The following is a 26314-nucleotide window of genomic DNA, read 5'->3' as shown; positions in this document are numbered from 1 at the left end:
GCACTCCTGATACGGCGCCAGAAAACATTTTTCTTGGCTGTCAGCTCTCCCTCCCTCTCTCCTCTCCCTCTCTCTTTTCTCCTCCCCTCTCTCTTGCTTCTTTTTTTGTCGTTTGCTGGTTCTCAAAGCATTCTGGGTGCTGACCAAGCATCACCGCCCCACCCTCACCCTCACCCACCCCCCCCCCCAAAAAAAAAAAAAATGGGCTGCTTTGAATTGATGGCAGCGGAGGAAAAGGAGATAATCCTAGATAATGTGGACACAGTTTTCAGTTCTTGTCACCCAATTAAACTGCAATTATCCCGGGTGCGAGAGCAGAGAAAAGGTGGGGGAAGAATGGCCAAAGAACCGCCTGCTCCCCCAAACCCCTTACAGCAGACACATTAGCCCAGATTTGCCCCCCCCCCCCATAAAATGCACCCCCAGTCTTTGCACTTGGCAGCTCTCTGCGAGCGGGCTGACCAGGTGCAAGCAGGGGGTACCCCGGGAAAGGGATGCCGCTGCACTGTTTGTGGCGCCCCACAAAGTGACCGGGATTAAACGGTGAAAGGCTCCGGCCTCTGCAGGTCGTCTCAGCGCTAAAGCAAAATGGCAGCCGAGTGAAAGCCCTATTGTCTCGGCAGTTTAGGGGACAGTGTGTCAAGGTTTTGTTTTGTTTTTCTAACCCCCACCCCGTATTTGTCCATGGGTGCTGTTGTTTTATAACACCTGGGGGGTATTACATGAACTTGGTTTGATGAGATAGCTTGCTTGCTAACTTTAAAAAACATTAAGAATTAGATGGCTTCCGACTGGATACAAGCCTTGGTTGATGTTAAACGTTCCCCTGACAGTGTACTGTGATTGAACATTGTCATTCCCAAATGGTAAAAGCATGCGTAAATAGCATGAAGCTGCTGGGAAAGGGCCAGGATGCCGGGCTCTACTGAACGCAGCAGTAATGTGTGGACGGGCTGTGTGACCCCAGGAAGCCCCCGTTTGTCTGTCTGTTTCTGAGGATCAGCCGTTTCTTCTCAAGAGCCTCTACCCTGCTCCCCGCTCTCCCCTTGAGACTGTTTACCCGATAATGAATCCGGAGTGCATCGAGTACTTCATCCTGCCCAAACCCAAGAAGTGAATTAACGCTCGCTGTAATTATGGCTTTCAGTGGTGATCTCTTCAGGGTGATTTATAGGGCACATATTGATTTGACCCGAACCCTCCGGTGAGGTTCAGGTCCTCACCAGGCCCCCGTGGGAGGGCATTTCTGATGTCTCCTTGGCATGAAACATAGCAGTTTGTCCACGGCCAAGGCCGCATTGGGATATCAGGTGTGCTGTCAATCAAGTTACATGTTGGCCGGCCCATACGTGCACACCACCGAGGGTTTGGCATTTGTGTGAGTTTAACTTCAATGCTGTGACTTCAGTCATTAGTGTGAGCTGTGACTGGGAGCCAGTGCAGTGAAATGAAGAGGGGTGTGACATGAGCACATTTGGAAAGATCATAGACCAGTCGTGTGGAAGTGTGGAAAAAGAAGACAGGAAGAAAACGGGAACGCAACAGTGCACTGTTCTGGTGGTTGTGTAATGGTGTGGGGTGCATTTTCCATTTCATGGTTTGACTGCACTGATTTCCTTAGATGGCTAGGTCAGTGTCAATCGTTGCTTATTGTTACCATCTCCGTGCCATGTGAAAGCATTTGTTTCCTACAGAAGTATCGTCTTTTGAGATGACAGTGCCATTTCTTCTGAGAACCAGTGGCCAGTGGTTCGAGGAGCATGACCCGAATGTTATTCCTTTACCGTAGCCTCGTCCACCAGATCAGAATCCATTCCAGTGTTTATGGAAGGTTCTGGAATCACACCTGAGATGGCTTATTCCACATCCATCAGCTAAACGTGAATTGGTTCACTTTCTCATGGAAGAGGTGCGTCATGTGTATCCTGCAGAATTCTGATGAATTCTGATCAGCATGCTGATAAACTTTATTAGGTATGGGTTTACTTGCCATGCCCTTACATTTTCTTCGTTATAATACTACATGTTCTGTTTCTCTATTGCACCTACTGTGGCATCTATTTGATCATGTCATGGCTACTACTGTAACGGTGTATGAAACAGGATTATCTGACTGCACTGAATAGATGATCTGAGGAATGGAAGCTTATGAAAGCTGTGTGAGCTGGACAAAAGTATGCAGCTCCTATGTTCCGCACACAATAAGCCCACAACCATGGGAGAACGCTAGAAAGCGAAAACTCTTGAAAACTTGACAAGTGTCAACAGAAGTGAACAGTTGTTTTGTCACTTTGTTATGTCAGACAGCCATTACAATAATGGCTTTTCCTTGAGAAATGTGACATTCAGCAGCAGCAAAGCCATCTGCAGGAGCGCTGTTATTTTGCTCCATTGAAAAGAAAGGTTTCTTTCTCTTTCAATGCCACGGTTATTATCCTGGTCACTTAATCTCCTCGAATAAGACCGATGACCCTTTTGTCTAAACAGCGCCGAAGTGCTTCTGTTGGAAAGTGCTAGAATGATGGGAACGGCAGAATGGGAACTTGACGCGCTCGGCCGCGATTCCTTCGCTCCGCCGAGGCCCACACAAACCCGGTTCTGCAGCGCTGACAAAGACACATTGCGACTAGTGACGGAGAGAAACATGCTCAAAATAATCATTCTTTTTTATTCTTTCTTTTTAGTAATGTTGGACACTGCTGTGCATCTCTGCACTATGAGAAATGCAGGTCAGCTTCACCTAAAAACCTTTTTTATGTCCGTTTGTCCACATCTACACTGGACTAGCAAATGACCAGACAGTTTGGAGGGACAAAATCTCATTCTACTAATTAAAGACTTTTGTCTATAAGAAGGTATGTCAGGGAAGGGATATTAAAATTCTTGGAAAGCTGAATTTCAGTTCTGTGAATTGATTATGAGTTTTAAGAATTGCCACTTCATCAAACTGTATTACCACGTAACAAGACAATACTTCTCCAGGGTGTGATGCCCTTTTACTGCCAAAAATGCATTCTAAGAACTGTTTCTGAACAAATAAGGAAGTTGATTTTTATATGATCTAAATGATAAATTCACCATTGACCTGTTGGCTGAAGGGCTAAGATGAGCCATACAACAGGTGCTGGCATTGCCTGCGCAGTCGTTGGACAGCTGGTCTGCTCGTGCTTCATTCATTCATTCATTCATTCATTCATTCATTCGTTCCTCAGTTTTCTGAAAGTGAAGTGGTGGCAGGGCAGGCATAGCGAAGTGACCGCTCTCACTGCCGACCGTCCGATCTTACCGCTATGGGGCAACTTCGACGACTTTGAGTAACCAATTTAAATAGCCTGTTCACGTTTCACTGTCTACCACAATCATGACTGTGCTGTTTTTGTAAAATAATCGCCCATGTGAAAATATCACTAAAATAATTTGACCTTTAAGTTTAAAACAAAGTGGTGTCACAATTAGGCAGTATCTTATTAAGAACGTCAGCGTGGCTAACGGCCCCCCTCAATGCGTGATGCGTCTGAGGCTTCATGTTACGGATGAACACTTGAACAGACGGACTCTTAATCGCCAGAAGAAGAAGAAGAAGGTCGGACTGTCCTGTGGTCTGGAGGCCTGCTTGCCGTTGTAATGCTGGGGTGTCGTGAGATCGGATCACCTGTCAGTACCCCGAAACCAGCCTCGGTTTTCGGGCCCGCAGTGGAACCGCGAACCTTCGGGAGGAACGGAGGAGAACGGGTCTTTTTCAAGGCCATGAAGGAGAGGCGGGCAGAGAAAGAAATCAGACGGGTTGTCTTCCTGTTCATCCCCCCTTCTCTGTACCGCAGGTACGCTCACATACGTATCTCTGAGATGAATTATCGTGGGGGGGGGGGGCCGGCACAGGCATAAATCCCCCCCCCCCCCCCGTGTTTCTGTGACGAGGCCGCGAGAGCCGGTGCGATACAGCCGATAGCGGGGGCGCTTTCGGGCGGCAGACGGGTAATTACAGCTCTCTGTTCGGACTCCGCGCTGATGTAGACAGGGATAAGGGCAGAATAAAGAAGGAAGAGGGCAGCGATAGCGCGCCTGCTAAACGGCTGAAAATGGTGTGTCACAGCCTCAAGTCCTCCCCGGGCCTGGAGGGGATGCGGCCGTCCGCTTTGGTTTCCAACTGGGGGGGGGGCGTAGCGTCAGCGTTTAGGGCTAAGCGCATGTCACCCGGAAGAGGATGGAAATGACATCACAGTAATGAAAAAGAGTCCGGACTCTCTGAGAAACGGCTTTGAAAGACGTTCCGTAGTCATTCCAGCAGGCTTAACTGATGCTGTTTTCCTGCTGGCCCTGGGGCGTGGGGATATCTCTTGACGTACGATTGTGTGGCGTGTCTCGGTTGAGTCGGGTTTAAAGGTGCAGGTCTGAGCGAGCTTGAGGTCTGTTTACGAGCTGCTCTTTTGTGTGCTTTTTTCCCCTCTCTCCTCAGTGCGCTGTGAATAGTGGGTAACACACTGCCATACTTGTAATATCTGCCAGTTCAGACTCTGAGAACGAAATTGACTGGAAGCGTTATTCTAGGTCGTCTTCTATTCAGCTGTAGTTTGGGGCATAGACCCGTGACCTGTCTGTCTTTTATTTACACACAAACTAGATAAGACACTCCCATCTCAAACAATTTGTACGTGGACAACAAAGAATACTTGTGAAGTTTTTTTTGCACAGCAAGCGTCACTTTTGGTTATTCGTCCTGGGCAATCAGTGTTTTAAAACATATGAAAATGCTTACAAAACGTATTTTTATAATTAATAATATTAGTTATAACGCACATTTTTATTATTAGTTCAGGTTTTTAAATGAGACGAAAACCTGTGCGGTTATGGTTTCTCTTACTGTAGCGCACTCCGCCAGGTCAGCATTTTTGTCAGCGTGCGGATCTCCTCAGTGGAGGCAGCCTGTCCAATAGCGATCACTAAACGGGCATCGGCACATTTAGTCCTGTGTTCCCAGGTGAACACTGTGGGTTATTCATCGCTGTCTTTGGACCAAAATACACCAGCGGCTGCCCCGGGGAAATCCGAAATCATGCAATTATGATAATTATAGCGCAGGAGATGTCATTTGGCGCCTATTGAATGTGTGAACCACTCGCTGTGGTAAATAGATCCCACGGCATTTTTTTAAAGGTTCAAATCACAGTGTTTATTTTGCCTTTCCCTCGTTCTGTTTTATGAAATCAAACTCACTGTGAATTCAGCGTTGCAAATATGGGACACCTTTCTTGTTTATTAATTAGCGGATCCCGTTAATAACTAGCGGGGTTCCTGAACAAGGCATTGTGCAAACATATTTGAGGATCTATGAAATGGCTATTAATATACACATATATTTAAATGCCAATCAGTCGGGCTTTACATTGTTCTTTTAAGGTTTTTTGCAGTTTCTCAAAAGCTCAGTGTGTATCTGAATGCATTCATAAGCACAGCAGCTAATGTGTTTCAAATGGACTTCCTGCACAGTGGTAGCACTGGAGGAGGTCATTTGTATTATAATTTGCTTCTTCCCTGGAAAACTTAGTTTTAGTTTGAAACATGCTGTTTTCTTTTTTTTGGGGGGGGGGGGGGGGTGCATTCAGTTCAAGTTTCACTAACTTAAATTACAACATTAGAGCAAGTGTGAAGTTTTTGGATTGACACCGACCTGCACTCGAACACCCTCTCCATGTATTTATAGTGGAAGGAAGGTATGCGAGGCAAATGGCTTGCAGGTACATTTTAATGTTGGAGGCTGCTGCTTCCATTGAGTTTGCCTCCGAAGTGGTTTTCTTTTTTCTGTCTCCGATTTGTTCGTTACCGTAATGAAATGATTGCAGGCATATCCTGCCGATTTGTTTGGACAGAATCATTAACCGAAGCTGGAGGAATGTGATATCTGTAAATAGTTTTAAAAACAAATAATACATGGCACATAGATACACGGCTCACTCTCTCTCTCTCTCTCTCTCTCTTATGCACACAAGAATCTGCAAACCAATGCTCACTGACATGCAGGGCTGGACAGGAAGGGTAACATGCTGCTTGCAAGGTGCTATGGTCATCAAGGAGGCAGAAAATGGGTCAGAGCTATTCAGGAACCCCCCCCCCCCCCCCCCCCCCCCCGCCACACACACCCACCCACCCCACACCCAAAAAACTGCTGTTGCTCAGCCGGATGCTGTTGTTAATGCCACTCTTTGCACTGGGCGAAATAAAGAGATACCAGAGATCCTGAGATTCACTAATAAATACATTCATAAATTGCAGACAGGAAGTGGCTCTCTGTTAATGAGAAGTTTTTCCTCTTTGAAAACAAGTGGACTATTTTCCCTCCTCCCCAAACACTCTTAGAGGCATTAAACAAAGGTGTAAAAAAAGAATGTAAAAATGTCCACCACATGTTGCTTTGTGTCTTCTGTCACTCAAAGACATATTTCTGGAAACTGCTAGATGCCTGTTATTGTTAATATTATGATTTTTCTTTTTTATTTAAATTTTTTACAAAACAATAAATGTTTGCATCCCTCAAATGGCTATTCCTTCTGAGTTTGCATTAGTATCTGTAGTTTTTCTTTAGTTTAGAATTATTATAATACCATTGCATTAAACCCCCCATCGTCACAGCGCGGAGGTGTTGGGGGCTGGGGTTTGGAGGAGAGCAGCGTTGAAGGCACTCTCACTGGTTTTCACTCCCCCTTACCGGTGGGTTTTGCTCCTGCTCCTGCTTTGGCAACCTTTAACCGGGAACACTCGCCTAATGTGACATAGAACTACCCTCATGGGGAAACTGAACCGGAGAGGAATGGGTAGAATCTGGGAGTTAGCTGTCAGCTCCGTGTCTTAATGTTACTGTTTCACTCTACTTTATTTATGGTGTACTGACTCTTTGTCGGTCTATTTATGTTCCGGCGTTCGTTTACCGAAGCCGATCCGTCTTACTCGCATTGCCTCATACTGTGTTCAGAACTCAACCATTACATTCACAAACCCTGAATGCATCCAATAATGACAGGTCAATGTCGCAAAAATGTTTACCTTCTCTTTCATGGGATTTTTAATATTCTTTCTTTTATTAGGCTAAATCATGTTACAAAAGACAGAATAGTAATCCATATAGTAATATGTCATTTTAATGTAACATGGTCTGAATGAATGACATGACAATTAATGAAACAGAAAAGTTCTCAAGGTGATAATATACTAATTAAATTAAAGATTCATTCCGCACTCCTTGTGTATTTTCCCGGAAATTGAGCATTTATAGGTAAGCTGGTCTTACAGCATGCGCTCAGTATAAATTGGTCATGGTTCAGCAATATGCTATTATAAACCGGTCAAGTGATTATATATGATATAATGGGCTTCTGGGGTTCCGTTTAATGTGTATTTTAAATGCTTTTCAACAAACAGAAATTTATTTTTGTGAAATACAATAGTGTTCAGAAAAATAAATCGTTTGCTTCAATAATAAATACGATAATGCCATTAAAATTACTTTATTCTTAGTACTTTGCAATACTTTATATTAATGAGAACGACTCATCTGTTGTTATGATTTCGCAATCAAACACGTTTTACCTTTTCGTTGGATTTATTGCAGACTATAGAAAGTCGCTGCTTTCTTTTTTTTTTAAAGTTTATTGTCTGATTTATAACAATGGCCGGTAGCGTTATTTATTCCGTAACGAGGTGATCGCTTATACACAAGGCTTATACCTGGATATAGTGCATCGCTATTTGAAGGCTTTCACGACGGAAGTTTGAGAGCGTGAGCGCGCCGCAATGCTGAAAGACAAGAACGCCGTCGGGGCTGCAGGTTCTCAGTTGAGCGGAGTTAACGTACACATGTCAATCAGCGACAGCCCTTTCGGAGGTCCATCACTTCCACCTTATCAGTGTGCTTCTTCTTCTTCTTCTTCTTCTTCCCAGAAACAATAGAACGGTCTCTCAGCGCTGAGGACACTGTTTCCACCGCACAATGAGACAACATTCATCTTGCTCTTTAGACTTAATTAATTTTGAAAATGTATATTGCACCGAATAAAAGATGGGAAACCGTAGCGGACAAAGGCACAGAATGTCTCCCGCACGCAGCGACTCCTATTTGGTTCCTCCAATGTCATTGAAAACACAGATAACTTTTCTTACATGAATTGTTCTCATGAATGATTTATACATATCATGTTATCTGAAGCTTTTTTCAGTGTCCTCTTGTGGATTCCTTCCGCTATTGGTAGTATAATTGTTCATTTTAGCACCATAATGGCTTTTGATAACGTATAGATAAGACATTTGTCGGAGAATTTAATTGAAATTTGTTCCGGGCAAACAGGGCGGAGAATTTCTTTCATAAATTATTACTATTATTATTATTATTATTATTATTATTATTGCTGTTGTTGTTTTTGTTTAATTAATTCAATTTGTCTGAGCGCGTACTTGCCGAGTTATCAATAAGATCTGTTGCAAATTACCACACACGTTGACTTTGGTGGCATGTAGACAAGATTACATATACAATTTTAGTTCATTTAGAAACCGCTTTCATTATTTTTGAGATAACTCCTATGTATACAGATAATACGTGGTATACAACTAATACGTGTATGCCATATCCTCGATATTTTAGGTATATGTTAATATAGGCTACGTTTGAATAGAAAACACCGCACATTTCACTTAACCTGCATAATGAATTCGTACGAAACATAATTGCTGTGTTTGGGATAATATATTCAAAGACTGCTTAAATTCGGTTGATCAATCTTTAAGGTGTTTCAAGTGGAAGCGAACGTTGAAATTAAAGCAATAATAACGCTATAATCATGTTTAAACACATTTTCCATGACGACAAGATAGGGGGACAGAAGAAGCCGATTTTATGAATGATACACACACACACACACACACACACGCACTTGTTCTGCTATCTCACGCCTGTGGCATGTTGTCCCCAAATGTAATAAGGAGGTTATGAGCCAACTGACAGATCGGGTTAACATTAGTAACTCAGGCACAGAAAAGGCTTAGGCGAAAAACGATCGTTCGATTGACTCTATTTAAACTACAGGCGGATTTTAAAAAATATACATTTTTAATGTACCTAACGCTTTTAAACAAATATTAACAGCACAGTTAGAAGTAAGACGAGGCGCATTAAATTGTCATTTATTTTATCAATCAACCTGACACTGGTAAATAAATAATGTTGTTGGTTAAATGCAACGAAGGGGCCGTAAAGTATTTGAAAATTGGTTGCTAATGTTACTGTAAAGGCTGTAGCCTTGGCAATTAACGCCAGTACATGGGCCACGCTTAAGGTGTACAAACAAAATGTACAGTAGGCTACCATAGTGACAAATAGAAGCTGCTTAAACTCGACATGATTGAGATTTGGAAAAATAACCCCGCTCTGGAGAAGAATAGCTCTGCTATACAGAAAAACGTGCTGGTAGAAGTTGTTGTTCAGATAAGGACCTTGATCAAATGTATGGAAACCTTAACAAACTTGCATTACACAGGCCCACCCCCACTGAAAAGTGCGCTGCATGTGCACGTGTACGTGTATGCTTCTGCATAGCCGGTGCATCACAAATTGGCAGTTTTGCCGTTAATTCCTTTCATCCGATGTTGGATGTTTTTCGGGTAATAAAAACATATTTCTGTTCTTCAGTCGTTTTCCAGGATCCAATAAGGAACTACTGTCTGTATGGTTATCAACGAGTCATGGATACGTTTCCGTACAGTACCATTCGGCAGCCACATAATTCAGTTTCTACTTAGGCACTTGACTCTGATTGCCACTTCAAGAATGTTAATTAAAAAATGTCAGTCAAGAGCAACAGGTTATTCATAACTGCATGCCAGTAGCCTATTTCCCGGTGCAATCGTACAAATAAAGTCGTTCTGGTCAAAAAAAACTAGAAGGCTTTAATAAACACTAAAACTAAGAGCAGTTATTCTGGCAACTGGCGTGACAGTGAATATTACTTGAAGACGGCCCAGCACCAATAACCCCTGAATCCCCATACACTTTGTGTGATCTTTACGCGTTGCTATGTCAGGGGAAATACCATAGCTTTGAGTGTGGTGCAAACGTCTCCGCTGGTATCTTTGGGTTCTGTATGGTCTGAATGAAGATTTAGCTACTGGCAACAAAATGTGATCTTGTCAGTTTGCATATCTTCTACAGCGCATGCTCAGGGATTGGAAAAGAGACTGTGTGTGTGTGTGTGCGCGCGCGCGCGTGTTTGAGAGGGGAGGAGGTGGGTGGCTTACGCTACCTGCTTTTGAAGCAAGTCTTATTTCTTATGGGGCAGCCTCGAGATATAAGCTACTTGCGTATATGTTGGGTACAGGAGGTGTACATCTTAAAGACACTGACGAGATCACAATTTGCGAGACATCTGCGTTTGAGAGAGACCAGGAAAACTGCTGTGATTTATTCGTCGTATTTTAGCGATTCAACTTACACCCGAACTTTTATGAAGTAATAGCAGACACGCCGGAGTTCCTTGCTGTTCTCGTTTGCTTAAAGGGATATATTTTCAGGGGTGCAATGGAGAACTGAGATCGAAGTAAGTGAACAAACCATTTATGATTTTTTTTAATGCAGTAAAATGCCATATGGAAAACTTGAATAAAATTGATATTCTGTGTAAAAAACTGTAAATGAAATTATAGTCTGTAAGAATATGAAGTTGAGGAAAAGTGACAAAACGATGGGCTTTTTCTTTTTTGTCTTGTCAGGTGGAATTGTCTTGAATCAATATGTCCAAACCAATGGATCACGTTAAGCGACCCATGAACGCATTTATGGTGTGGTCCAGAGCGCAGCGACGAAAAATGGCACAAGAGAACCCGAAAATGCACAACTCCGAGATCAGCAAGAGATTGGGTGCGGAGTGGAAACTTCTCACCGAGTCGGAGAAAAGGCCGTTCATTGACGAAGCGAAACGTCTGCGAGCCATGCATATGAAGGAACATCCTGATTACAAATATAGACCGCGGCGGAAGCCAAAGACATTAATGAAAAAAGACAAGTTTGCTTTCCCTATGCCCTACACCCTAGGAGATCACGAATCGCTGAAAGCGAACGGTTTACCTTGTGGAACGCTCTCTGAGTCTTTAATTGGGAATCCGGACAAAGCAGCAGCAGCGGCCGCGGCTGCGGCAGCCAGGGTCTTCTTTAACCCTTCTGTATCTACGAACCCGTATTCATTTTTTGACCTTGGGTCGAAGATGGCAGAAATATCGTCGCCGTCATTTCCATACGCATCCCCTCTGGGGTACCCAAGTGGCACGACTGCCTTCTCCGGAACTGGGACTGTCGGGAGCGGGACCCATACGCACACTCATTCGCACCCTTCTCCCGGAAACCCTGGCTATATGATACCATGTAACTGTGCCGGCTGGGCTTCGGCAGGTGTCCAGCCGCCACTGGCCTATATTCTGCTTCCAGGAATGGGTAAACCCCCCCTTGAACCTTACCCAGCCTACGCTGCGGCGTTATGATGCTTTGGACTGAACAAAAGTTTTTATTTGTAAAGACAATATGTGCAAGTTTTACTAAACGCGTGCACATATGTTTACATGTGATACAATTCACGCCGTTTCAGGTTCATCACATGCGTTACGTGTATAAATTAATGCCTTCATACAAGGAAATGTTTGCATTGTTGTTACGGAGAACTCTTTACAAACAGTGCTTTCCGCCATCAACACCACAATACCCAGACGGAATTATGAAATGACGGCTAAAGCACTGAACCGTTTTGTACATTTCATGTTCATGAGATTTTAAAAACTGTATTTATTTTTTTCAATTTGGTTATTACTCTTGGGCAGCAGAGGACAGGTTCTAAAGTGAATTATACCGTCGACAATACGAACAGCTGTATGAAATGGCATCATATTAGGTTCCAACCTGTTGCAAAAACACCTGCTGGATATATCTGTCCGAATAGTCTACAGTTTCACAGAGTGATCTGAGGCTTACGCAGGGGAAAAATTCGTTTATATCATTCACTTCTGATTTTAAAGGAACTGTGCGATTACTTTAAACAATTGTTCGCGAATAGCCTAATAGGCTACAACTGAGTAATTTATGTTGACAGCGAGGCGACATAGCTCTAGTCTCAAGGATCCGCCGGTATCGCTAAAACGTGTATATGTATCCAGAAAAATGACGTCGATGGGTCAACCAGAGATTTATCGGGTTTGTTTGACACTACATTCAGTGTATATCCTGAGCTTTTAAACACTGTTTTATAGATATGTGTCATATTTATTGTTTAGTGCAAGAATTACTGTGGCCTGATTTACGAGAGAGCTGAGTCTGTCCCATAACATTTGCACAATAAACTTGGAAGTGCTTATTGGGGGTAAAGATTAAATCTTTACCTTCAAAGAAACGCATTCTTTTGAACAATCAAGTCTTTGTGCGTAGGCCCACATTCAGTGCAGATGCGTGAAACTGCTGAAATGCACTGACAATTGTACTCTATATGATGACTGATTGGCGTCCATGTGCTCGTTTTTACTAACTCCTTATGAAGTTGTATGGTTTGTGTTTTATTTAACAACACTTACGTTCATGTATATTAGAAATATAAATGCTACTCTGCTCATTTGTTGAACAAAGGCTAATAATAAAGTGTATGCGGACAAATAGAGAACAAATATCGCCATGTAGTTCTTGTTGAATTGCTGACAAGATTTTTATCTGAATTGCCCTTACGTCCTTAGCCCAGGTAAAGCGTAAGATATCCGTCAAATACTGTTTTTGTTCTTTCTTTGAATATAATTACAAATAAGTCTAGATAAGTCCATTGTAATAAAGTGTTTTATCCCGATTATCACAATTTTAATCGCGAATATGAAAGAAGATGAAGACAAATCGAGTCGTATTCGTTTATAAGAATTCATAGTACGGTGAAAGGGAACTCTGCACTTATTTCCGCTTACTTTTTAAACGAAGACGTGAACAAGACCAACGATTGGATCTCGTTTCTTCGTGTTAATATTCACATTTTATTATTATATGCTTAAGAAAATACATTCGACCCAATGATTTAACTAGGCCCCTACTGAGTTAAATTAATAAAGAAAATGAATTAATAACAAAAAATCGCGAAGGCTGCATACAACAGACTGTAAGCGTATGTGTGACATATGTGTGAGATCGTTCAGCAAGGGCGTGTGTGTGTGTGTGTGTGTGTATATATATATATTTATATATATATATACACACGCATATATATATATATATATATATATATATATATATATGCGCATCAAGCTGCCCTTGCCTCCTTGCCAAATGATATTAATAAGTTAATTCATATGGATCAGAGCAATTATGCAAAACTAATTTGGACTGTCCAGGGATAATTATTCCCGACACGGTTAATTAAACGTCTTAAGCACTCTGCACCGCTCTGGTTGCTGCTGGATCCCAGCTTTCCGCAGAACTTCCTGCTTCTCCATGGAACGAACGCGAAACACGCAAGTGGTAAATGGAATCTGAAAATTACGGTTGTCCGTAGGCGTCGGGTCAACCTGGATCTCAAAAGCATCATTATTTAAAAACCGCATTCCAATATGGTTTGGTCACAAAAATCAAAGCGTGCATTGCATCATTTTAAAATGTAGAATGTGTGCATATTGTCAAAGAAACCTTTTTGAAGACCTTTAGTATTTTTGTATGCATTAGCGAGTTTGTTATCTATTATTTGAAAAGGCGAAAACCGCTAAAGATTAAGGAAGGTTTATCTAGTTGGAGATTAAAACGCCTCAAAAGCTCGTCAGGTTCCTAAAAGGACACAAATCAGTAGTTCAGTGACCATTTCCCACTCTTTCTATGTCCATTTTTCCTTAAGAAAAGGGAAAAGAAAACTGAATAGAACTTTTTTTCTTTCACGGGGAGCGTTTAGACAGTCGAGGAGGTTTTGTCCAGGAACAAAACGTTGGTTGGGAGGTTTTGTGAGGGCGTTGTTTGTTGAAGTGGAGCTCGGGGAAAGGCGGTCGCTTTCCTTCATTGTGATGAAAGCAATCAGTGGTATTTGGAAAACTGTTAGCATTGTGCACTTCTACTGTGTCCATTGTTGAGGACTTCTTTTCACGGTTTTTTTTTTCAGCCGATCCAGCTGGCCAGACTGAAAAGCTCCGCAATGTGTACACGCTTTGTCCCCCCGAGTCCTTCGAGTAGCCGGCATTGAATGGAGTGAGTTGACACTGCATGACAGTGAAACAACATAATAAAAAATACATGAGAACATGAATAGAAGCGGGCGCATAAATAAATAAAAGGGGTGACCAAAACTGGATAAACTGAATGACAAAACGACGAAAGGGGAACAAAAAGATATTTAACACGCTAGATTAGCATTAGAATGAAATCTACAAGGCAGAACAATTGATGAATAGGTTTACCGGCCAAGAAAGAAATGGACTAAATGCCTTTTGAATAGATATGCTTTTTTCCCTTCTCACAGAATGGGAAGTGAATGGGAAAGGTGGAGATGCAACTATGCAAATTTCTGTACAAAAAACTTTTTATGTGGAGAAATAGAAAGGACTGTTCAGAGTATTTTATAATGAACTTGGAATTTGAGGTCAAAGATCTGACAGCATTGAGGTAAAGGCCAACCGCAAACAGAAACACCATTTTATTTTATTATTACATTTTTTTAACGATCAAGGTGAACCGGTCGCATACATACTTTCCTTTCAAAGAAAACATGCCCCAGTAGTCATGACGATGAATACGACATTATCTTAATATAACAAATATTTATTTTGCGAACATACTTTTTATTCTTAAATAGATGCATGTGTTTTTAAGCTCCTTCATTTATTACTCTCTTTGGAAAGTTATTTTAGATTATACCTTTGATCCTCTTTACGAGTGTTTCCACGTGTTTCTGGTTTTTATTCTTGTTTTATGAATAATACAAAAAAGAAAAACACAAGATAACATTTTGTTGGTTAAAGATTTGTTATTTGTATTGCATTAAAAATCTAAATAGATATTCACTCCATCTAACAAACGTAGCAATAGAATTTTAATATAATTATATTCACAGGAACAGGTTCATGTTTTGTAACACATGCTGTGATCAGTGTGACAGACACACTTCACTTGTAAAGGTGTGAATTTAAAGATAAGAGCACAAATGTGTATCGACCACACCTGTAGGCTAATATTTATGCCCAGGCCCTGTGCCATTCTATTATTTACGCTCTTTCTTAAATTTAGAAAATATTTTTGCCGTAAACTAAAATGTACATGTTATATATGTGAGAAATTTTGTTCCTTGCTAAGGCTATATGGTGTGTCTTCCCTTTGCTTGTGTTGTTTGCATGCATGCACTTCTGCACAGATTTATTTTAATTAATGAGTTTGTCAACTTTGTGTGTATATATGTTAGAGGGACTCTTTTCATGAAGATATGTCCTCGTTCCTGTTACTAGTTTTTTTGAGCGTTGTAATTTAGATTTCATATCACTGTTTGGAGACTGCAGTAACATATAAACTGAGACTTCATATCTGATAAATGAAAACACACTTAACACCCCTATTATTAACAATTATTTAGTCAGGTTCATTTGACAGTCAGGGAACTGGTGGAGTGCGAGAGTGCGAGAGAGTCCGTGTGAGAGAGGAAGAGAGGGCAGTTGGGCTTGCAAATCATCAATATTATAGAGGTCAAACTGAACATGAAAATTATCTTGCCTATAAAATGTTCTGTTCCCCCCACTCCCATTTTGTGTACATTTATGCTATCAATGTGATCCACCTGTTCACTGCCCACATCAACCACCCCACTCCCCCCCCAAACCAAATCACAAATTTAAGCGATACCTTAAAGTGTAGTTGCCGGGAGTCAGAGAGGCTAGAGGATTAGACTTAGAATTAAGGGTTCGGACAAGGTGCTTGACTCAAATCACTTCCATAAATAATCTTCTGTGTAAAGATCAGGGTAAGTCACACAAATATAGGTTGTGTGACTTACCCTGGTTAAGGGCATTCACTGAAGGAATGCAGAAGAATGTGAGGTATGGGGGGACAGATGTGTATATATGGTCCCGGTTAGTTGTCCTTTAGTGTCGTGGTAACCCGGCTGAGTGTGGATATGTGGCTGGCTGGTTTGATCTTTTACATGAAGCTAAACCAGCGAGATTCTGCTTCTGTCTCACTCCAAATTCAAGACAACTTGTATCCCTTCTTTCCCTTATATATGTGCTTCTTACTCTTGGTTTGTTAATTCCAGGCAGTGTTTTGGGAAGCGTTCTCTATGGCATTTGGAATAACAAAAGCAGTGTTTGTGAATAGTTCCTATCTGGAAGTGTCGCTTCAGAGCAGCAGACTTCTTTCTTACTATAATCTCTTTTTGGCGAGATATGAATGGATTCTTCCAGTTCCAACCACAATATTGAAAGATGGAAGAAATTCTAAATATATTAGTCTGCAATATATTTAGAGTCCTGAATAGACTTTATTTCTTTCCTCATTTGTGTTTTTCCTCATTTTTATTTTTTTTGGCCATGTTTCTCTTTCAATAACCAATTAACTATTACTGGTGAACTATTCCTAATCACTCAGATGAATAATCACTTTTTTTCACTGTTCTTACTGCTACAAAGGAACTGTTCTTACTACCTCTGGTTAACTCCTCTTATCAATACAGGTGAACTGCCTCTACTGCAACAGGTGACCTATTCTTACCACTGCAGGTTAACTGTTTTTACCACCACAAGTGAACTCATCTTTGCAGCACAGGTGAACCGTTCTCAGCACTACAGTTTAACTGATCTTGCCACTACAGGTCAACAGTTCCTACCACTACATCCCATGATCTGTTCATGGGACGGGAATCAAAACCTCTATAACACCATTATAATTGCAGGAGTGACACCTTGCATGATGGAATATTTAATACTTTAAATATGTGTTTGTGTGATAGTGTTGTAACATGCCTCACTTTGAACATAATTATCAGCCTGCTAAGTACCATGTTTTCTGGTTTTGGGGGCGTTGTTAATACAGTCTGGGTAATTAGTTTTATTGTAGTCCAGACAAATACATTAATAAATGCGAGATAATTACCAGGTAAAATAAGCATATTAAAATTGAGCTTATTTACAAATTCACACACAGAAAGTTACATAATAGGCTACTATGCATTGGCAAAATATGGCAAAACGTGGGATTTGTGGATAAAAATTTGTCTCAAACCATTGCATGAATTGAATCCATCAACCAAAAACCCAGGGAAAATATAGACAGTAGACTCGGCCAGTAAAAGAGCATTGAAGTGATGAACCTAGTTAAGAGCTGAAACAGGTTCACAGCACACGCTGAGGCTAGAGTGCCGGGCTACCCCCCACACTGAGTGAGCATGCTTCTGGCTACACTCCGCTGCCCCAGTGATAAGTGCGAATGCTCAGTCAGGAGGTGTGTGTGTGTGTGTGTGTGTGTGCGTGTGCGTGTGTGTGTGCGTGTGTGCGTGTTTGTGTCCATGGTCGAACGGAAATAGGACTTTACAGGTGAATTACTGTTTGCTTCTGAGCTTTAAAACTTGAAAGAGGGCCAGTTCAGTCCAACACCAGAGTGGCTTGGCCCTAGCTTAAGAGCAATGCACTCACTGTTGCGAGACAGTGATGACTTTTTATGGCAAACATTAAACCGCATTTTACAAATTGTATTTCAAGCACAAATTAAAAGGGAAAAAGAAAGCAGATTATTCAGAAGTCACCGTGCCTGTAAATTTGCCATAGGCTGGCCAAGAACAACCTCCCCTTTGCCCTTTTATTAAATCTGTCCCCCTTATGTCTCAACAGCACTACTTTGCGTATTAATTAGACAATCGCACAGTGTCTCGCTTTTCACCTCCATCCACCCCCTCCCCCAGGCTCAGAGTGCCAGTTTCCCTTTTTCTAAATGATTGCCCTGACATGTTAATTATGTTGTTTCCCACATGGTAAATAATGCAGAGTGTTGAGCAGATGAGGGGTAATTCACTCCCCGTGAATAGAGGACTCTGACTGAAACCTTACCCTACACCATACAGAGCTCCATGAGGCCAGGCAGGCATGGGGAGAGGCCTGCTGCTCAGTGAGATGGGGGTGTTGTTGCAGTACACACCCTGAGATGTGGGGTGGGGTGCGGTCGGGGGGTAGCCAGCAGAAACTGAGGGATTCGCGACTGAGGGCTTGTGCTAGATTACATGCTTCTGGGAGACTTTATTTTTGGAATTTTTGTGACCTTCAGATTTAATTCTGTCAGAAGGAAATACATCTAGTGTATTTTCACTCTGTAAGCCTGTTGCTGTATTCCACAGGTGAACGTGCGGCGCATATTGTGGGTCTGTCTTAAACGCAAGGCAATTGGGGGCACTTTCAGGGATGCGATTTTTGGTCTTTTTTTTTCTTGATTGATGAGGAAATACAGTTTTTCCAGACCCTAAATGTCTTTGAAGGCCACTAGCATTTGGCTTTATTGCTGAACATTCTCTTATTAGCTGTGAAAAAGTGAAAAAGCTCTCAGTGTGTATGTGTGTGTTTGTGTGAGTGTGTGCTCCGGACATGTGTGTGGACCAAGGGTTCTTCCTCAGAATATTTAGGGTCTGAAATTCACGTCTTCAATTCATGTCTTCGGCATTATTTCATGCCAAAGTCCATCAACACAGCTATCACAGACCGAGTTTAAAAAAGAGCCTTTTTGTACAGCTTGTTTAGGTGGATTGCGGGTGGCCAGTTGACCAGAGAGGGGCGCTAGTGCATCGTAAGACAAGGTCATCCGTGCCGACTGATCCCTGTCATTCCCGCCATTCTTTGTGCCATGCTACAGGTAATGATGCGCGGCCTAGCGTGGGTACCAGTGCTGGGGCCGCTGTACACTGTAGAACAGCATCTAAACAGGATCCAGCAGGCTCTTTACGCAGGCTTGTGTTTCACAAGCAACTCACTGCAAATATGTCTATTAAAAAGGACAAAAATGGTTTGTTGTCATGCTAAAATAAAGCGGTCATAACGTCATAATTTATTTCACATTAGATTCTTTTCTAGATTTGATCACAGCGCTCGTGGTTTCAAGCAACACAAATATGGGCCTACGGTTAGCTTTCTGCCACACAAATGGCAGTATTATGAGAATGGTTGGCCTATGCAAATCAGAAGATTCCTCATTCCCATTAGATTTTCATGAGCCCAGTTCTCTTGCTCTGATATTATTGTCTCCTTCAAAGGGCCGGTGAGATTTTTAAGGGCAAGATTAAGCGAATTAACATATGTATATTACGCTGGTTCATCTCCGCGTTGTCCTGAATAGAAGGATATGCGTGCGGTTCCAAAGACGGGAGCCACCTGCAGGCTACCCTCACAACAACCCAGCCGCTTCTGCGGCTGATACCGGCTGTAAGAAGCCTCCTCAGAGCTCAGTAGCATTAACACAATTCAAGACATCTCTTTTTATTTGCCACCACGCGATGTAAACCTTTTTTATTTTTGAGACATCTGAATTATTGCTTCTTGTCGGTGTAGAACAGACGCGGTTGTCCCACGGCTACCGCCTCCACCCCCTTGCTTGTCAGTATTTTTAAATTGCAGTCTGAGCCCTGTCACAGTAGGACAGGTGCATATGCAGGGCGGCGAGATCTGTTCCAGGTACTGGTGAAAGTGTGTGTGTGTGTGTGTGTGTGTGTGTGTGAGAGAGAGAGAGAGAGAGAGTGTGTGTGTGTGTGTGTGTGTGTGTGTGAGAGAGAGAGAGAGAGAGAGAGAGTGTGTGTGTGTGTGTGTGTGTGTGTGTGTGGAAACAGGTCCTCCAGCTCATATTAGGCTTAATCAAAGTGTGAAAAGCCCCTCCTGGAGCAATCTCACCATCACAGACCTGATCCATGACTGTGTGCCCTCTATATTTTGCATTACCTGTAATTTCCAGAAGGGTACCTGTGACTTTAACTGCTGCATGCTCACAGGAGGGGGAAAATACCTCAAATTATCTTGCATTGCACCTTTTCCACAACACCTAACGTGTCAAATCAGGACTTTAAAAGCACACTTCTCTCTGCCCTGGGTGACCAGAAGGAATGAGAAAGTCTATATATATTCATGTTCAAATAAACATCCTACCTGCTCTGAAGTCACTACTTTGAGAAAGAAGCAGGTTTTTTTTAAGTGTGATAGGGAGAGTAAATCATTTTTTTAGGTCCACCATGGCTCATTCTGGAATGATATTATGGAGGAGTCAGTTTGGTGGCCATTTATTGTGAACCCCAATGAACTTTGTGCTTAATGTTGACTGAAAAACAGAAAAAGGGGCTTCTGTTCTGTGATTCTTACACTTCGCTCCTAAAGTTTGTTTTCTGCTGCCACTGGAATTAAAGCAAAATGCTTTTAATTTTTCATAATGAAAAATGAAAAAAATATACAATGCAGCACCTGCTTTAATTTTGTGTCTACAAGACTCGCAGTGATTTGTCCGAATGCCAAAACAAATTTCATTTAGCCAACAACAACAGAGATCGCGGCAAAAGTGGGAAGAGGAGAGTGGGTTTGAGAACAAAGTGAAAGGAAAAAAAGGGTAGAAAGTGGTGATCAGAGGGATGGAGGGTGGTAATCGTAGGGTTTCTCAGCATGAGGGGCTCCGGCTGGTTTCCTGCTCTGGGGGTACAGGGTGGTGTCCTGCTCTGGGGGTACAGGGTGGTGTCCTGCTCTGGGGGTACAGGGTGGTGTCCTGCTCTGGGGGTACAGGGTGGTGTCCTGCTCTGGGGGTACAGGGTGGTGTCCTGCTCTGGGGGTACAGGGTGGTGTCCTGCTCTGGGGGTACAGGGTGGTGTCCTGCTCTGGGGATACAGGGTGGTGTCCTGCTCTGGGGTACAGGGTGGTGTCCTGCTCTGGGGGTACAGGGTGGTGTCCTGCTCTGGGGTACAGGGTGGTGTCCTGCTCTGGGGGTACAGGGTGGTGTCCTGCTCTGGGGTACAGGGTGGTGTCCTGCTCTGGGGGTACAGGGTGGTGTCCTGCTCTGGGGTACAGGGTGGTGTCCTGCTCTGGGGATACAGGGTGGTGTCCTGCTCTGGGGGTACAGGGTGGTGTCCTGCTCTGGGGGTACAGGGTGGTGTCCTGCTCTGGGGGTACAGGGTGGTGTCCTGCTCTGGGGGTACAGGGTGGTGTCCTGCTCTGGGGGTACAGGGTGGCTTCCTCCTACAGCTTACAAGCCTGTAATGAGATGGCAGTCTCATTTTTGTTTCTGAGAGGTAGGAACAGTGATGACACACTGTTTGACGGTGTAAGAGCATGAGCACGAGCACTGCAAGACAGTGTCACACACACACACACACACCCACTCACATGTACACAATGGAAACCACTTTCTTGGGATTTGAAATGTATTTCTTCCCATTTTCTGAGGACTTCTTAAGTCTAAGAAGTTCAGATATCCGCAAGAATGATTATTTTATGTCTCAGAATCTTTCAGACAGATGCATTTCCTGTAGAACAGTGTATTCTTTTCTGTGCCAGAACAGAGTGAGAGCAAGAATTGTATGTGGAGGATCTCCATCCTCCTGGCCTAAAATACCCCATAATCCTTTTCTGGTCATCACCTCAAAAGGGCATGTCACAGAATCATTGCATTGCTAAGCCTAAGTTATCAGATGGAAGGATGGGGATGTGTTTTTTATTTTATTTTTGCTACTGGTTGAATCCATGCTTGGCAGCTCAAACAGACAAAGGCGAAACTCATAGGCCAGCACAATCTAGTGCTGCCTGCTACCCTGTTCACTAGGTGTTGAAATGATTCATTAATCAAGCTGAATGCCCGTCGACTGCTTCAGTCTGTATCTGTTCAGCTCCCCTGCAAGTCACAGAAACCGTGCCCACAGAAGCCGGGCAGGGAGATGTGAAGGTTGCAAGTAGATTTTAAGTGATGTGGGGACATTATAAACATATGATGTTGATGATGATGATAATGATGATAATAATAACAACAACTATTATTATTATTATTATTGTGTTGTTATATGTATTTGTTATGACTAAATGTAATCAATGTTGGGATTGCAGATTTGATAGGAATGGTTTAATCATTAATCTCTGAGTTTTTCACACAGGCCCTTTAAAAGTGATACGTTCGGGAGCTTGATCTCTATTTAAGATTTTGGAATTTCACTGTTGATTTGCAAATCAAGGGACAATGAGAGCCAAGCCTCAACAAGATTAGTGTCATGAAGAGGAGAAGCTGTGTTTTAGTTTGAGACAACTAAACAAGTTTCTCTCTCTCCCTCCCTCCCTCCCTCTAAGAAGATAATTTGTTGGCTTTGATGTACCTTTTTCTGCTTTTGTAAACAGATGGAAGGAAAGATTAGTTTCACCAACCATGTGTCAAAATTAAGATGCCATCCACTTCCTTCTATTGCATAGCAACAACTTGATAACTACAATTAGGAAAGAAATGTTCTTTGTTACACTTGCCAAAATACCCAATTTGTAGGTTCTGGAATGACTTGCTGATTACCTCCACCCCCCAAAATAAATAAATTATATAATTTTAAAAATGCAAACCAGAGTGAATGCCACATAACTCCATCAATAGTTGAAAGTGGAGATGAAGGTGTGTGCCGGTTACACAAAGCAGCCCCAGCCTGCCATGATCATTTCTTGTTCCAGATCCAGATGTCCCCTGGCTGAGATTTTGAGTCTTTCATATTAAATTCTCAATGTTTTCAGGGCAAAATATATCTATCAGAAAAGAGAAATAATGAACTTGAAGAGATAATGCCCTGGAGATCAGTCACAAAGAATTATATCCCCCTCTGCAAGACAGAGCGTGGGGCAGTAGATAAGTACCTGGAAGCTGGTTGGCACTGTGGCGCATGTGTCTATCAATAAAGCAGATTATTTTACTGGTTATTACGTCAGGAATCTGGAGGGCCTTAGATTGCACCTTTAATGAGGACGAATGAATCGCATGCACTTGCAGCTCCACTTGAAATTAAAGCCGCAAGCGGCGTTGGGAGGGGTCCAAGCATTGGCACCATCGCGCCCCCTATGGAGCGATTTTAAAATGGCTTTGTCCTCATGATCATATGCCTTCACCCAACATATCAACTGAATATCGTGATGATTGTATAAAATATTGATGACTTGCGGCCAATTTTGAGCTAAGAGACGCTGTCGGATGACTTAGTTACGTCGCCACGGATGTGTCCGGGCCGCTTCCCGTCAAGGCCCTTACTATGTCGTAACACTTAGATGGCATGTCGTAACACTTTGATGGTCCGGCGTGTATGCACAGCTGCAGCGTTTCTGCGCCGCAACTAAAAAAGGTGTCACACTAGTGTTGTCACGATACCAAAATTTTGACTTTGATAGTGATACCAGGTTTAGTATTACGATACTCAATACTGAAATGATATTTGAAACTTAAACGATGCTAATTCGATACTCGGTACCTAACAATACTGAAATTACCTTAATAGATCAGAAACGTAATGTCCACAAGGGTTGACCTCATTTTCGAATTCATGGTTTATTAACAACCTGGTGCATTAACAACCTTTAAGTTGAAGCCTCTTCAACATATTAACATGCATAGGCCTATAGTGTTACAACACTGAACAATAGAAAAATATGTTAAATATATTTAAAAAATTAAACAGTTGTAAAGTAAATAATCTTTAAAACAGGTCTTTCACCTTTAAATAGATTTAAAAACAGCATATTTTAATAACAATACAGCATCTATCTATAATAAAATATTTCCAAATTGGAACACCTATTGCTACTGAAGTGAACTGAGTCAAAGCTTGCGCTGTATCAGGGAAGTGAATGCACAAGCGCAGGTCACCTCACTTGGCAACCTTAGTTGCTACTGCCATCTAGCGAAGATTCTGACAAACTACACTTTTCATCCTCTAAATCAGTAATGCGGGAGACACATTTCCCTGGCTTTTACATTTGACACAGAACTACCGAACATCGGGAAATTCAAATACGAAACCGTTTTTTTTTTTCTGTTTTTTTTTTTTTAAGTACCCAGAAAGTGCTGAAGTTTTGGTATACCGTGCAACACTACGTCAGACACATATTCCAATCCATTGCTCAGTTTAGCAGAGAATGCACATTTCAGAGCGCCACAGAGACAGATAGAATAATGACACTAAATGCACATTTCAAATAATAAAGACGACATTGAGAAAAAACTAAAAAAAGGACTTAATATCAACTCGCGACCCGCGTGCTGACCGCAGAGCAGCCTACCGGTTTATTTATGTAGACATTGGCAGATCAGAAAATTTTCGGTTAAGCTGACCTATAAAACGCTATTCCAAAAGCCAAATCAGACATGTTATACATCGTTAGAAAGCTTATACTCTCACCTACTGAATAAATGAATTGTCAATCAAGCCAAATTGGACTAAGAAGAACGACAACGCCGTAAGCAACATGTGTGGTATTACGCACAGCTATTTTTGAAAATATCCGACATTTCACAAACGGATTATCCAAGACAATATATAACCACTCATTCGCAAAAGGGACATCTCTACGCGTAAAACCGATGGTAAGATTGTATATTTATTAAATGTTTAGTCCCAGATATTGACTGTAGAATGACATGGTATAATGTTTGTTTTTAATTGTCTCGTTTATTTCGTTATTCAGTGAGCAGCCTTTTCACTGCTGTATTGGCATATTTTAGGGCTAATGTCGGGTTTATCTTGTTGCTACGGAATATTGCATTACATTACATTACATTACATTACATTACATTACAGGCATTTGGCAGACGCTCTTATCCAGAGCGACGTACAACAAAATGTATAACCATAACCAGGAATTAGTGTGCCGAAAACCCTAGAGAGAAATACCGTTCCAAGTGCAGGAAACAGCCGCATAGTTCAACTTGGACCCAGTTGGTTAAACTGATTAACGCTAACACAAACAAGAACAGCAACAACGCAGTCTATGAGAACATTCAAGCAATAGTTAAGACGAGTTAAGACTAAGTCACCTACGGAACTACCTAGTTACAACCCTAAGCTTACAGTCAATTTAGAAATAAAATTGAGAATAAAATTTCTCAGCACAATGACGGATTTAAAGACTAAACGAACTCACCCGATGTTGTCTTCAAATGGACCGTATTATTTTAGACATTGGCAGACTACAGCGTAAAATGCGTCTTTTGTTTATATTCAATATTAGTAATTGCAGCGAGAAACTGCAGCTGTAGACACAAGATAGTCTGTTATGTTATGGTAGCAACGGAACGAAGCGGACTATATATGTATTAGGCTACCGTCATTGTTTCATTATACCAGCGTGTTTTCGCGCGTGTGCACAGAAACTCAGAACCTATCAATACAATGGTTTAGCTATTTCTCACCATAATGACAGATTTAAAGACTGAACGAACTCATCCGATATTGTCTTCAAATGGATCCATGCCAAAGAAAAGTAATGATTCATCCTCTCAAAGCTTTACCGTAGCGTATTATTTATTTAGACATTGGCAAAGTACAGCATAAATTGCGTCTTTTGTGAATATTCAATGTTTGAAATTGCAGCGAGAACTGCAGCTGTAGACATAAGATAGTCTGTAATGTTATGGTAGCAACGGAACGAAGCGGACTATATATGTATTACCGTCATTGTTTTATTATACCAGCGTGTTTTCGCGCGTGTGCACAGAAACTCAGAACCTATCAATAAAATGGTTTAGCTGTTTCTCAGCATAATGACAGATTCGAAGACTAAACGAACTCACCCGATACTGTCTTCAAATGGATCCATGCCAAAGAAAAGTAATTATTCATCCTCTCAGAAAGCTTTTACTGAAAACTTTTGGTCGCCTATCCTAGCATGCACGCTAGGTGGCAGTGTCAGACCGTGCTTTCACTGATAAAAACTAGCGTCGCCATGGTTGTCGCTTGCCGTAAAGAAGTTTACTCGATGTCGTAATCGTTTGGATTTGGAGCTCCAGCTTTTCCGCACCCCACCTAATGAAAAAGTCCAAATGGTGTGCAAACCATATGGCGGACATAGGTGCTCCCAATAGGAAAGTTGTAGAGCACATTCAGATGCATCAGTCGATTAAGTTTTGTGTTGATCTGACTTACGGTGTGGGAGTTATGACCTTTTAAAATATGATCCTTTGTTATAGCGCCACCATCTGGCCGACATAGGTGATTTTTAGTGCCTGAGTAGTGGGGGGCCACAGGAACGCACCTGCCAAATTTGGTTGCTCTACAACTTATGGTTGCTGAGCCTCAGACATTTTAGCGTAGAAAACTGCCACTCCCCAACT

At 42.0% G+C, this 26314-nt stretch overlaps 1 protein-coding gene across 2 annotated transcripts in view; it reads left to right on the top strand.

Moving 5' to 3' along the window:
• LOC135241043 (transcription factor Sox-21-B) overlaps positions 1–12420 on the top strand; it is a 25091-nt gene extending 12671 nt beyond the window's left edge. Inside the window, exons 1-2 of one of the 2 annotated variants that reach the window (XM_064311150.1) lie at positions 10292–10580; positions 10753–12420. In XM_064311150.1, the coding sequence (XP_064167220.1) occupies positions 10774–11517 (744 nt within the window). In that variant the 5' untranslated portion in view covers positions 10292–10580; positions 10753–10773 and the 3' untranslated portion in view covers positions 11518–12420. Of the gene's footprint in view, positions 1–10291; positions 10581–10752 lie in introns of those variants that run through there. The other variant, XM_064311151.1, reaches the window with a different exon arrangement.
• Positions 12421–26314: the final 13894 nt, after the last annotated feature.

This window comes from Anguilla rostrata, chromosome 15 (assembly GCF_018555375.3).
Source record: "Anguilla rostrata isolate EN2019 chromosome 15, ASM1855537v3, whole genome shotgun sequence".
Taxonomy (NCBI): Eukaryota; Metazoa; Chordata; class Actinopteri; order Anguilliformes; family Anguillidae; genus Anguilla; species Anguilla rostrata.
This window is presented reverse-complemented; position numbering and strand designations above follow the sequence as displayed.